Consider the following 14989-nt stretch of genomic DNA (forward strand, 5'->3'; position numbering starts at 1 on the left):
CTTCAGCTGATGCAGTTCGGGTGCTGAAGGTCCTCCAGAATCTCTTTTGAGGGAGAGAAGCCTTGAATTGTGACCCTCTGGTGATGAATAATGTTGTTCTTCCCAATCTGAGTGGAGCATAGCGTGGAGCAAAATGGAGGAGATGTTGTTCCTGTTCACTTGTTGCTCTTCCCATTCTAAATGGCAGAGGTTGAGTATGTGGGAGGTGCTGGCAAAAGGTATTTACAGAATCGATTTGGGAGAGGTCTGAAGGGATCCAGGAACTACTACATGTGGAGTGTGAGATGCAAGCCACAGGAAAAGCACACCATTTAGTGATTCTGCACTTAATGTGTACCAATTCTGATCTATTTTCAGAACCAGTCCCATCAATGGGTTTCTGGATGACTATGCGTTTGTTATTCGAAGTCTGATAGACCTGTACGAAGCTTCCTTTGAGGAGCAGTGGCTGGAGTGGGCTTTGAAGCTTCAAGAGAAGCAGGATGAACTATTTTGGGATGCCAAGGAATTTGGCTACTTCATTGATGATGCCAATGATGCCTCTGTACTTATTCGCCTTAAGGAAGGTGAGTTTTCCCAAAGCTCTTTATCTCTTCTGCATTTGATGGGACATGTCGCTTCAATGCATCGTTGTGTTCCTCCAAGCTCGGGAAATCGAAGCGTCCGTTGAGAATTCAGTGAAGGGTAGCCACCCAAAAGTAATCTGTCCATTAAATAACGAGGTTGTATTAGATTAAGAATGTGTGTGTAATAATATAGAATGCATGAATAATTTCCTTGATGATTCAACTTTAATCCAGATTGGTTAAATTCAGATTTACATTCGTAATATTTCCATAATCGAGAAATCAAATGGTATAACAGATGGCAAATGTCTGCAATCTGCACTTGTCCCACTCTGGGACACTCCCAGAGCAGCGTACTCACTCTGCTCTCCCAGCTGTGACTGCATGTCATTCAGCATGGTAACAGGCCCTTCAGTCCAACTCGTCCATGCCGACCAAGTTGCACCATCGAAGCGAGTCCCATTTGCCCGTGTTGGGCTCATATCCCTTCGCACGTGTGAACCTTTCACTCCATTCCACCATCGATCAGAGGCCTGCAGCAGCTACCTCCCAACATTTGCCAAATCTCTTCCTAAACATTTCTATTTCTAGCCATGAAATTCTTCTGCTCGGAGTGACCAGGTAGGGTGGCATTGCCTAGGTGCCTGAGATAGTCTGGCAAGGTTGTCCAGCGGCCAAAAGTGATCGTGCTTGAGGCCGAAGGTGCCATTTCAATTGTTCAATGGTACTTTACTGTCATGTGTACCTAAGTACATTGAAATTCTATTTTGGCATACGATTCAATGATAATCCTATTATACTGTAAATTAGGCACAGTCATACTAAGTGTAAGAGTGTAAGATGGTAGACCATACTGAGTCAGTGCACAAGAGTTGCCATGTTTTAGGTGCTATCTTGTATCCTTCAAGTCCAAAATAAAAGCAGCAAACTCCGCTGACTCGACCACTCTCAATCCTCCATGACATTGGCCTATGGAGAGCAGTCCTTCGCCTCCGTCGGCCATCGCTCAGCATCCGTGCCCAAGGGGTTCCTCCCGCAGCCAACTCCGAGTGTCCACCACCATCTTGAAGGGCTATCATGCCCTCCAAGGTGGCCTTCATTCAAAGGCCTTCCCCCAACTAGAAAAAAACATTTGTTCAGTTGACAGAGGAAATCAGACAGGACATAGACCGTAGGACGTTGGGTGGAGAGAGTAGAATGGGGGGTGGTGCATATGGGGGTGGGAGGGTATGGATGGGAAAGATTAGACCTGGAATTTATTGAGAGGCATTGTGGAAAAAGACATCATCAAGGAAGGGAAGCATTGGAAATAGAAGGACATCAGGGAAGTGGTATTCAGGGTGGGCGAGCAATCTGGTAGTTGGGGAGAAAAGGTAGGATGCGTGATTTGGCTGAGGCTTGTTGGTGTAGGTATTGAGAAGGAGTAGTTGGAAATGTGTTTGGGGCAGGCTTGGAGAGGAATGGTCTGACCCTAGGAGGGGGAGCAATGATGCAGTGATATTATCACTGAATTAGTAATCTAGATACCAGGGCAAAGACCTAAGCACTCGGGTTCAAATTCCACCATGGCAGATGGTAATACATTCAAATCTGAATTTTGGGTAGCACAATGGCGCATCTGGTTGAGTTGATGCCTCACTAAGCTAGAGACCTGGGTTCAATCCTGACCTCAGGTGCTGTGTGTGTGGAATTTGCACGTTCTCCCTGTGACTGTGTGGGTTTCTTCTGGATGCTGCGGTTCCTTCCCACATCCCAAAGATGTGGGTTTGAAGGGTAAATTGCCCCTGGTGTGCAGGGAGAGGATGAGACAGCGAGATAACATAGAACTAGTGCGAACGGGTGATCGATGGTCGGTATGGACTCAGTGGTCCGGTTTCCATGCTGTATTTCTGTACTAAACTAAAAACCCGATCAATAGTGGAAGTTGGGAAGAGGATAATTGAAGACATCATTGGGAAGCCTGAAAGATTGGCATTGAGTGATGCAAGTCGGGTTTATGTGGGATGAAACACCAATGAAAGTACCAGCTGTTGGAACATACCTGCAAGAAGGTTAACACTTATTATGTTAACACTATGTTAACACTTACTATGTTAACACTTACTAGAAGTGGCAACGGCCACTGTTCTCTGGTGCCTCAGCTGCAAATGCTTGCCATGTTGTGAGTGATCACCACAATTCATGCATCTCGAATTGTGCTTGTGAATTCCTGTTATGAATTACATGCAGTTTGACCACACTGTGAATGGTTTGGATTATACTTAAGGAGAAACCAGAATACATGTCTGAAAGTGCAGTGTACACACACAATTCGTTGGGTTTAAGGTAATATTTGTTTACATGGCAAGAATATCTAGGCTGATACCTTTTCTTTCTCCTTCGCAAAACCTTTTGAGTCAACATCCTAGTTAGGTCAGTAAAACTAAACTTATCCTCTTTATACAGCTTAATGCTTTATAACTCCTTGTATAATGTTTTCTGGCACATTTAATTACATGAAATGCTCAGTTTAAATGCATTGGGCAGCTTATATGCTGTGATGTGTTCATTTTATGACCTTTACTAAATACCTCATTATTCTCTTCAAATACTGCACTCCAGGCTTTGGTGTAATGTATTTTTCTATTCATAAGGCAGTTGCTCAAGCATGATCTATATTTTATCACAGATATCTGTAATTCCTGGCAAGAAACCCCATATTGAATCAAGAACATTTGGGATCAGGGGAGTCAAATCTGATTCCTGGTGATGTAAAATATAAGATGGCAAAATGTTGAAATTATATGTTTTGGGAATTTAAGACATAAATTTTTTTTAAACTAAAAACAGATTTACAATAGGCTTTCAAAGGAGAAGCCTGGTTTTTATTGTTTTAAATGTTTGTCAATGTTTAGCAGTATATTAGACATTAAATAGTTTGGCATTCTCCTTTGCAACTGCTGGTATCATTCGATCTTGAGGGAGATGGAATAAACAAAAAAAGATGCCAAATTTAAGAAACGCCACCCGCAAAACAGTCCCTGAAACAATCCATCAACTTCTATGTGATCCTGGCATCTGATAGCAACCTTTACTAATTGTGCCTGTCACCCAAAGTGCTTCCCACTGCAGAGTTTGGCGAGGCTCTTCTTAAAATATTTCCGTACATTTTGATATTTTCCATTAGTTTGGTACCCAGGTCAAACCGAGAAGGTGGAGAAGTACTCCAGAACAAGGGGCCACAGTTTAAGAATAAGGGGTAGGCCATTTAGAACTGAGATGAGGAAAAACTTTTTCAGTCAGAGAGTTGTGAATCTGTGGAATTCTCTGCCTCAGAAGGCAGTGGAGGCCAATTCTCTGAATGCATTCAAGAGAGAGCTAGATAGATAGAGCTTTTAAGGATAGCGGAGTCAGGGGGTATGGGGAGAAGGCAGGAACGGGGTACTGATTGAGAATGATCAGCCATGATCACATTGAATGGTGGTGCTGGCTTGAAGGGCCGAATGGCCTCCTGCACCTATTGTCTATTGTCTATTGTCTACTCGATTGGACTGTAAAACTCCTACATTTCTCGCCTCCTGGATGCAGTTCAAATCTGTATTACTCACTGCAGTGAGCTTTTTTTTTTGTCTGCCAGCTAAAATTCGTAAGGCTTTTCCCCTATAGTTAGCTGTCTAAAAGCTGCAACCAGTGACCAATGTGGTTGAAAAGTGCTTTCTGAAAACTAAGCTCACTGCTTTGCGATGTGGTTTTGAAAGGGTGGAAGCTTTGGTGCTACCTTGCTATAAATACATTCCCATCAAGCAGTTACAGGTGTCTTGTCCATTCCAATCTGTATTGCAATTTGTGATTAACTAACTTGACACAGACCAGGAGCTAAATTGGCTTGGCTACTGAAAGCTAATCTCATTGAGAATCTCACATCTTTCATCCTGCAGAATTGAAGGTAGCAAATATGACCAGATTATTTCAGAAAGGAGGTGCTAAGAGGGAGCTATCAATCTGATAGCCTGATGTCAGTAGTCAAAAATCAGTAGTCATAGTGTTTTATTGTCATATGTACGAAAACGGAACAATTACATTTTTACTTGTAGCAGCACAACAAGTTTGTAAACACAATACTTAATAGATAAGATAATAAACAAGCACATGTACGGGGATCACTGGGCGGCACGGACTTGGTGGGCCGAAAAGGCCTGTTTCCGGCTATATATATATAATATATGATGTGATATGATAAAAGGTTCAAAAAATTAAAATCCCAAGACAGTGTAAAACAAATCAAAGCCCGAAGTGTGACACAATATGCTGGAGTAAAGTCAGCGGGTCAGGCAACATCTCTGGAGAAAAGGAATAAGTGACATTTCAGGTTGAGACCCTTCTTCAACTGTCATAGTGAACTATGCCTGGATTTTAGCTATCCATGGTACATCGAAAACATAGACATAGAAAACATAGAAAATAGGTGCAGGAGTAGGCCACTCGGCCCTTCGAGCCAGCACCAGCATTCAATATGGTCATGGTTGATCATCCAAAATCAGTAATACTGATTTCCCCATATCCCTTGATTCCCTTAGCCCTAAGAGCTAAATCTAACTCTCTCTTGTAAACATCCAGTGAATTGGCCTCCACTGCCTTCTGTGGCAGAGAATTCCACAGATTCACAACTCTGGGTGAAAACCAGGGTTCCCTGGGTACATATCAACAATTTGGATAAAAATCAAAGGGTGTTAGATGAGGAAAAAAGTGGAGGAATGAAATGTAAAGCAGAGGGAAGGAAATGGTGGAAGCGGACGGGGAAGAGAGGAAAGAGAGGGATTAAAAGGGAAATGGATTTGGGGTAGGAGATGAGCATAAGGAGGAGGGGAAAGGACCAAGGAGACTGGGCTGGTGAGAGATGGTGGAAGAAATGTGTGTGCACCAGGGTGGGGTTAGCCAGTGGGAGGGGTAGGAACTCACTATTCATAGCCGTTGGGATGTAGGCTACCCAAGTGGAATACATGGTGTTGTTCTTCCAATGTGCATGTGACCTCACTTTAGCAGTGGAGTTGGCCAAGAGAATGGGAATGGAAAGAGGAGTTTAAATGGTCAGTAACCGGGAGCTTCAGTGGACCATAGCGGCTAGAGCAAGCGTTTAACTATCTCCCACCAGCCCAATCACCCTGCTTACGTTCCTCTGTACGTTCATCTCCCATCTCTGCGTTACCCATTTCGCTTTTATTCCCCTGCTCTTTCCCCTCCCCCCAATCCCTTCCACCAACATGAGGTTACAGGTGCTGAGGCAGAGAGGGTCGAGTGCTTCGAGTTCCTGGTTGTGCACGCCACCAACATTTCGTCCAGGTCCGACGACGTTGACACTATGGTCAAAGATGCACACCAACGCCTCTACTTTCCTGAGCTCTGGGGAAATGTGGCATGTCCCCGATGAACTCTGACGAACTTTTAAAGGTGCACCAGAGAAAGGATCCTATCTGGATACTACATATCTTGGTATGCATCAGTATCAGCTCTACCCAAGACAATAAGACATTGTTGAGTTGTTGGATGCTGCCCAGTCCATCAGGCGAACTTACTTTCCCCATCTCCCTTTGACTCCATCTACAATTCCCGCTGCCTCTGGAAAGCAGCCATATAAAACAATGATTCCGCCTACCTTGGTCATTCTCTCTTCTCACCTCTCTGACGCACATGAGATTGAGCTGTGCTTAGTTTATTGCGACGCATACCGAGGTACAGTAAAAACTTTTGTCAGCGAAAGGCAATACATGATTATAAACGAGCCATACACAGAGTATGGATACATGATAAAGGGAATCTTGTGAATAATGTTTAGTGCAAGATATAAGCCAGAAAAGTCAGATAAAAGATAGTTTGAGGGTCTCCAATGACGTAGTTCAGGCCTGCTCTCGAGTTGTTGATGGAATGGTTCAATTGCCTGATAACTGGTGGGAAGAAACTGTTCCCTGTTTCTGATTTTAAAAAAAGGTTAATAGCATGATAGAGCTAGATAGAGCTCTGAAGGATAGCGGAGTCAGGGGGTATGGGGAGAAGGCAGGAACGGGGTACTGATTGAGAATGATCAGCCATGATCACATTGAATGGTGGTGCTGGTTCGAAGGGGCGAATGGCCTCCTCCTGCACCTATTGTCTATTGTCTGTTGTCTATTGAACCACCATTCTCAAGAACAGCTTCTTCCATGCTGTTATTAGAATGCTCTTCTCATAAGTTAAGATGAATTCCTGATTTCCAAACCTATTTTGTTGCTCCCCTTGCACTTTTTTTATCTACACTTTCTCTGCTGCTGTAACACAATATACTACATTTTTGTGTTTTTTTCCCATTTTGCGCTGCCTTGATGCATGTATGCACTTATGTATGGTATTTTTGCACAAGTTTTGCATTGTATCTCGGTACACGTGACAATAATAATAAGCTTAGACAGCAGTAGCATCCAAAGCTGCAGGAAGGATAGAGGAAAGGGATGTCTCTGATAGGAGTAAAAAAAATGTCTTTGGAGTAAAAAAAATTAAAATATTTAAACTGATTTAATTATCCATTAATTTGTTGAGTATTGATGAAGTAATTGGCTGAGTTTATTTCTCCTGGCCGCTGATATTTCATTTATTTAAGTGCTGCCGTACTTGTAATAGGGCGGCACGGTAGCGCAGCGGTAGAGTTGCTGCTTTACAGCGAATGCAGCGCCGGAGACACAGGTTCGATCCTGACTACGGGTGCTGCACTGTAAGGAGTTTGTACGTTCTCCCCGTGACCTGCGTGGGTTTTCTCCGAGATCTTCGGTTTCCTCCCACACTCCAAAGACGTACAGGTATGTAGGTTAATTGGCTGGGTAAATGTAAAAATTGTCCCTAGTGGGTGTAGGATAGTGTTAATGTACGGGGATCACTGGGCGGCACGGACTTGGAGGGCCGAAAAGGCCTGTTTCCGGCTGTAGATATATGATATGATGATATGATGATAATAGGGTTAACCTGGCTTGTGTCTTCATAAGTGGATTTCATAAGCTGTGTGCTGGGGTACCTGCCGATGTTTGTAGATGGACACAAAAAGCTGGAGTAACTCAGTGGGACAGGCAGCATCTCTGGAGAGAACGAATGGGTGACGTTTTGGGGTCGAGACCCTTTTTCGGACTGGTTGCTGTGCTACAGCCTCTGTTCGGGAATAGTTCAGTGACGGACATGTCTGCCGGCAGATCCCTTGTGAATTCTTTGCAGAAATTTTGCCCCTATTAGAAATAAGGAGAACATTTTACATTAATCATTGCTCTGAATTAATCAGTATAATGCTGTAAAAATAGGGATGCAATGCTTAAAAGATCGAATAACCCACCATTTGAATTCAATACCATTAACTTAAGACTTGACTGCATAAGCTTTTTCAGAGACACCTACAGGATTTAAAAAAAAAATGCTATTGCAGAAATCTGTAAGTAGCCCTTTTATCATTAGGATCTCTGTTCATTTCTGCATTAATAAATAGTCATGCACATATTGAACAATTAAATTGAGAGTGGAAACTAAGCTTATTTAAGGCGTGGCTATATTAACAGTGACCCTGTGGCTCCAGGAGGCTGTCAGAAGCCTGGATTATTGGAACATAATCATGTATTCTGCCTAATACGAAACATACAAGAACCTTGACTAATGAGCTAAGTGCGCTCATTAAATCTAAGGTCAACTGTTGAGAAGGGAATGTCACCCGTATTATAAGGCCATTGGAATGTTTGCATATATCATTGCAATTGTGTTTAATGATCAGGTAATTGGCTGAGAATATTTAAATTTTCGTTACAATCTAAATAAAGGACGACGAGGGATTCAAGTTTTAAATTAACCCATGTTAAAATTTATGGCACATTAAATGCTTTAAACGGTTATTGATAAATCCTTGGAGCTGCTGTGTTACAGAAGATGGCTGTATAGAATCAGCCTTATGAAGAGGTGAATACCACTGGAAATATCTCCGTGTTAGTAAAATGGAGGACTTTTGTTTCATTACTTCATCTTCATTCTTTTCTATGGCCTGCCACTCGATATGACAGATGATTTTTCCTGTGGTATTCTGTGTCTTTCACCATGAAGATGTACACAAAATGTTTTGTTTCCTTACTCTCCAGTATAATTTATCTTGGTCCATTGGGGATCAGTAACTTTACCATATACTGTAGGTATCACAAAATGCAGGAGTAACTCAGCGGGTCAGGCAGCATCTCAGGAGAGAAGGAATATATAAGAAAATAACTGCAAATGCTGGTACAAATCGAAGGTATTTATTTCACAAAATGCTGGAGTAACTCAGCGGGTCAGGCAGCATCTCAGGAGAGAAGGAATGGGTGATGTTTCGGGTCGCGATCCTTCTTCAGACTGACGAAGGGTCTCGACCCGAAACGTCACCCATTCCTTCTCTCCTGAGATGCTGCCTGACCCGCTGAGTTACTCCAGCATTTTGTGATACCTTCAATTTGAACCAGCATCTGCAGTTATTTTCCTACACAACTTACCAAATACTGTATATCTCCTTCTATGTATCCACAGAAACTTTTAGAATCTGTTTCCATGTTTCTTGCTATATTTTGCTTGTATTCTTTTTAACCTTTTTCTTATGAGCCTTTTCTTTTGATTCTTTTACATCTCTTGTTCACCATGAATTTTGATTACTTTTTCTGGAGGGATTTTACACATTAAAGGGGTATGTAAATCATGCATTTTTAACTGTTAGTCATTGTTTGGTTAATTCAGTTCCACAGTTGGATTGCAGTCTTAGTTTAGATTTGAGAGCCTGATTTTTGATTCCACTAAATTACTTCCAATCTTGATATAAAAAAGTCGGCCATACTATGACCATCCTTCCTTAATCCCCTGTACCATTGGACTATTGATTAACTCGTTTTCCTTGCATAATGCCAGATCTAAAATGGACTACTTTTTTGTTGGTTCATCAACATACTCATCAAGGAAACAATTATACTTGCCATGAATCTGTCCTCTATTATCACAGCTATTTTGATTTGCCAAGTTCATTATTGTTTGAACCATCTGATAGGAGTGCATATTAAAATAAATGGTGTTGTCCTCATTATTTCTGATGCAGACCAGGATGGTGCAGAGCCCAGTGGCAATGCTGTGGCTGCTTCCAACCTTGTGCGGCTGGCCAACTTCACCAATCGGCCAGACTGGACCATCAGATCAAAGCAAATTGTTACAACATTTGAAAAACTGCTGAATGGCATTCCTATGGCTCTACCAGAAATGGTTATCGGCTTGATGACGCAATATCATCCACTCAAGCAGGTACGTACAGAGATGACGCACCACGGTTCTTACTGTTAACAACACGGCACGGTAGCGCAGCGGTACGGTAGCGGCACGGTAGCGCAGCGGTAGAGTTGCTGCTTTACAGCGAATGCAGCACCGGAGACTCAGGTTCGATCCTGACTACGGGTGCTGCACTGTAAGGAGTTTGTACGTTCTCCCCGTGACCTGCGTGGGTTTTCTCCGAGATCTTCGGTTTCCTCCCACACTCCAAAGACGTACAGGTATGTAGGTTAATTGGCTGGGTAAATGTAAAAATTGTCCCTAGTGGGTGTAGGATAGTGTTAATGTACGGGGATCGCTGGGCGGCACGGACTTGGTGGGCCGAAAAGGCCTGTTTCCGGCTGTATATATATGATATGATGATATGATATGATATGATAACACAAAATCAGGTAATGTGGAGAGTACAGGCCAAAACTGGCATTGTAAATAGTGCATAAACCTGTGTTAATTTTGACATCTAACCTTGAGAGTTGAATGATGATGCTACATAAAGATGTTTCCAGTATGTATAGTATTTGAACTCGTGAAGTTGTAGTCTTCACAGTGCTGTCTGAAGAAGTGTCTCGACCCAAAGCGTCACCTATCCCTTTTCTCCAGACACGCTGAGCTTTTTGTGTCTGTTCACGGGTGATGTTTCATCTATTATAGATTTATCAAGCTTTTGTTGAATAATCATTTCCATGTGACTGGTCTAAACCATGCCATGGATGAATACGTTCCACAAATCTGATGTTCGGCAGTAAATAATTGGACCGCCTGGTGAGATAACGAACCGTTGAAACTGTGAGGTCTTGGACTTGGACCTGGGTGTTGGTGCGAGTTCATTTTAGTCTGAGTTGCGAGTCTGTCATAAGTGGCCCCTGATCTTTGGATGGAGTAGGGACTAAAATGAACTAAACAACCCCCTTTTAATCAATGTCAGGAGACTGCTGCAGAGAAGTGCAGAGTAAGCAGTGGTGATACTCTTAAAGTGGAATGGCTTCCAAACATTAATTGTCTGGCATTTCGAAGCCCCTCAATTCAAAAATGTACCTCTTGTTCTCAAACTGAAACATCACTTTCTGCTTTCTTTGCTTTCTTTCTGTGCATTGTAAATTGGGTTGACCTGCCAGACATGTCCTCCTGCTCTACATTTCACACTTCTACCTGTTATCACTATCTAATTGCTTCCATCAACTCATTTTACTGATAGCCTGTTTACAGTTCAAGTCAGGAACACTGACTCTGTTGTGTACAGTTTTCCTCTGGCTAATGGTACAAAAAATGTCAGTTGCTTACTCCGCCACTCCCCACACTCCTTCCAGAATGACGTTGTCACTTTGTTCATCAGCTGCATCCACCCATTCTATACACAAAATGCTGGTTATTATTCTGCTGCGAATATTTTGGTAACCTGTGAAGCTGGAGGTGGGAGGGGAAATGGCTTGTTATTCAGCTCTGGATGTGCCTGATGCCATGTGTCATCTGCTGATAGTAGTCAGATGCGAAGTAATTGTGGATAAATTGAGAAGAGGAGGGTCCTCCTAACATTTGTGCAACAGAGGATTGTTGGTCAAACACTGAAAGTAAGCATGCAAGCACAGCAGGCAGTGAAAAAAGCTAATGGCATGTTGGCCTTCATAACGAGAGGATTTGAGTATACGAGTAAAGAGGTCCTTCTGCAGTTGTATAGGGCCCTGGTGAGACCACATCTGGAGTATTGTGTGCAGTTTTGGTCTCCTAATTTGAGGAAGGACGTCCTTGCTATTGAGGCTGTGCAGCGTAGGTTCACGAGGTTAGTCTTTGGGATGGCGAGACTGTCATATGAGGAAAGATTGGAAAGACTAGGCTTATATTCACTGGAGTTTGGAAGGATGGGAGGGGATCTTATAGAGACGTATAAAATTATGAACGGACTGGACAAGCTAGATACAGGAAAAATGTTCCCAATGTTGGGGGAGTCCAGAACCAGGGGCCACAGTCTAAAAATAAAGGGGAACCATTTAAAACTGAGGTGAGAAAAAAGCTTTTCACCCAGAGTTTTGTGAATTTGTGGAATTCTATGCCACAGAAGGCAGTGGAGGCCAATTCACTGGATAAATTTAAAAGAGAGTTAGATAGAGCTCTTGGAATCAAGGGATATGGGGAGAAGGCAGGCACAGGTTACTGATTGGGGATGATCAGCCATGATCACAATGAATGGTGATGCTGGCTCGAAGGGCCGAATGGCCTCCTCTTGCACCTATTTTCTATGTTTAACACTGCTCCTTCAGGACTGCGCAGAATGGTTGGCATTCTCCGATAACAGCCACCAGCATAATAATCAGCTCTGACAATGGCCCGTTTGTTTTTTCTGCCTGGCTTTTCCCTTTAAAGAAGCTGAGGTTTGGGCAAGAAAGGGTTTAAAGTGGGCTAGAACCTGCAGGCAAAATCACGCCACCCACATTTGCAGTTGACTTTGTAATATACTGTAGTATTAACTTGCATCAGCAGCAGCCTGCGGGCACAGTTGGCCAGATCCCCCGAGGCCAAGCTCTGGAAGGATCACAAGAGGGCAACACCAAACACAGCCATAAAAAGGTGATTTTTACCACCAGCTGAGTTACAACTCCGACTTGTCAAAGCCTTGAACAACGAAAAGCATTCAAAGAATTTTGTAAACTATTCAATGATTAAAAAGCATTAACAAAAATAAAGCCCCCCTTTTGAAGTGCAGCATTTTAACACAGTCAAATAATTAAAAAAAATTCTAAATTCATATCACTGACAACCTCACTGTAGCTTTTGGCAGACCACCTACATACTAACCTAAACTTCCCGACTCCGCTGGTTGTCTCTTCTGGAAAGTACGATCCAGGAGAGCCACAGGTTTCCCTTATGTTTTGCAGTGAATGCAGCTGTTACTCTCGCCGAGTGTATTTGTGCTACAGGTAAAACCGCAGAAAAACATCTGTGCACTTTCTGCACATATGGTCTGTCAGGAATTAAAAGTAGTTGATCTCACCTGTCCATCCACGCTCTGAGAAGTCTCTGTGACTCTTTATTGAAAGTACTTAATGGTATAGTATTGTTTTTGTAAATTTCCCCGGCGGGGGACGAATAAAGGAATATATTATTGAAAAGACATCTAATAAAAAGATAATTTTCAGGACTTTAAAAAAAAAAAAACGAACATTAATGTAATTATTTTTTTCTTCAACTGCATTAGCCCATGAGGTAAACGGAGAGGAGGATCATATTTGTTCTTGAAAAAGCAAAAAAATGCACATATTGGATATCTGAAATGAAAACTGAAAAGGCTAGAGGTACTCTGAAGGTCAGGCAGTGTTTGAGGAGAGAAAAAGAGTGCGAACGTTTTAAGTCAATCACTTCAGTCCTTTGTTAACTCTGGACAATGCTGATGCAGAATTTTGCAACAAAGAGATGATCTCTGCAGATTCATCATGTGAAAGCTGAGAGAGTGGCCAGATATTCCAATATTGTGAACATTACAGTCATCGAAGATCCATATGTGTGCAGTTTGCAAAGTGGATTTTGGATAGAGAGGAGAGCGATTCTGGGTGATTTATCATTCACTGCCCAAAGCTCCGGGCATGTTTGTGCATATATGAATCCTTATTTTAATTCATTTGTGCACGTGCTCGATTGCCCACATTAATAGATAAAAGCAAAGGGCATGTGATGCCTTCATTAAAGCCAGTCTGCGTATCAATAAAGATTTCATTTTCTCTCTGAGTCTTTCACCAATATAATCAAGAACCAGATGACATAAGGTGACAGGTGAAAGATTTAATAGAAACTTGCCAGAGGGGAACATTTTTTACTCAGAGGGTGTTGGGTATATGGAATTAGCTGTTGGAGCAGGTAGTTGAGGCAGGTGCAATAACAACATTTAAAGGACACTTGGACAGGTACATCGATAGGTGACCTTTTTTGTCGGAACTGGAAAAGGGTCCCAACCTGAAATGCTGCCTTTCCATTTCCTCCAGAGATACTGCCTGACATGAGTTACACCAGCACTTTTTTTTGTAGTTTTTTAAAAAACTATAATTCCAGGAAAGGCACCTTCACCAAACAACAGCAGATGACATGACACCACAAAATATCACTCCATTATCATATCATATATCATATATATACAGCCGGAAACAGGCCTTTTCGGCCCTCCAAGTCCGTGCCGCCCAGTGATCCCCGTACATTAACACTATCCTACACCCACTAGGGACAAATTTTTTTTTTTACATTTACCCAGCCAATTAACCTACATACCTGTACGTCTTTGGAGTGTGGGAGGAAACCGAAGATCTCGGAGTAAACCCACGCTGATTGTAACAGAGCAGCACTTTTTCCTGTGGGAAATTGTTTTCAGTAGCATCTGCATAATCAGAAGAGACAAATTTAAGATGTTGGTGAAAGAATTAGGGACTGCATCGAGATAAGTTTTAATTGTATTTTGGAATACATAAGATGGTGGATACGTTTCATTGAGCAATAAAAAAAGAGAAGCAAAGTAGAGCTTTTTTTATACAATACAATACAATACAATATATCTTTATTGTCATTGTACAGGGGTACAACATGATTGGGAATGCGCCTCCCATACGATGCAATAAATTAATTAGCTAGTATTAATTTAAACAACCCAAAATGAAACAAATTGTAACAGTTTTAAAACAGAATAAAGTGCAAGTAGATCTGTGCCGGATCACTGTGCGATGTGACCATCCGGCTCAGCAGGACCGGTTCATAGCAGCTATGGCCCTGAGGATGAAGCTGTTCCTGAGCCTGGAAGTGCGGGCGTAGAAGGCCTTGTATCGTCTGCCCGATGGTAGAAGTTCCTTTGAGCCTGCTTTGTCATTCATAAAGATCATGGCTGATCATCTAACTCATCACCACTTTCCTATCCTATTCCTACCCGAACCAAAAATGTAGTTGCTTGTTTGCATGAAGTTCATAGAGTACACAGTATACTTGATAATTAAAGAAATGGTAATAAATACAACAAAGAATGCAGAACAGTAGAATAGTGCAAAGATTGCAGCCCAATCTGCAGTTGCAACAAAATGCTGAAGTGCAACAATGGAATAACCAAATGAGGTGGAGTTAGGAGTGAGAGTATGAGGCAGCAC

The 14989-nt window shown here is 42.3% G+C and overlaps 1 protein-coding gene across 1 annotated transcript in view; it reads left to right on the top strand.

Moving 5' to 3' along the window:
* The window catches only part of spata20 (spermatogenesis associated 20), a 220465-nt gene that overhangs the window by 70367 nt on the left and 135109 nt on the right, over positions 1-14989 (top strand). The window contains exons 13-14 of the mRNA XM_078401845.1: positions 358-566; positions 9655-9854. Coding sequence (XP_078257971.1) covers positions 358-566; positions 9655-9854 — 409 coding nt within the window. The remainder of the gene's footprint in view (positions 1-357; positions 567-9654; positions 9855-14989) is intronic.

The sequence above is a fragment of the Rhinoraja longicauda genome, chromosome 6 (genome assembly GCF_053455715.1).
Source record: "Rhinoraja longicauda isolate Sanriku21f chromosome 6, sRhiLon1.1, whole genome shotgun sequence".
In the NCBI taxonomy this organism is placed as follows: Eukaryota; Metazoa; Chordata; class Chondrichthyes; order Rajiformes; family Arhynchobatidae; genus Rhinoraja; species Rhinoraja longicauda.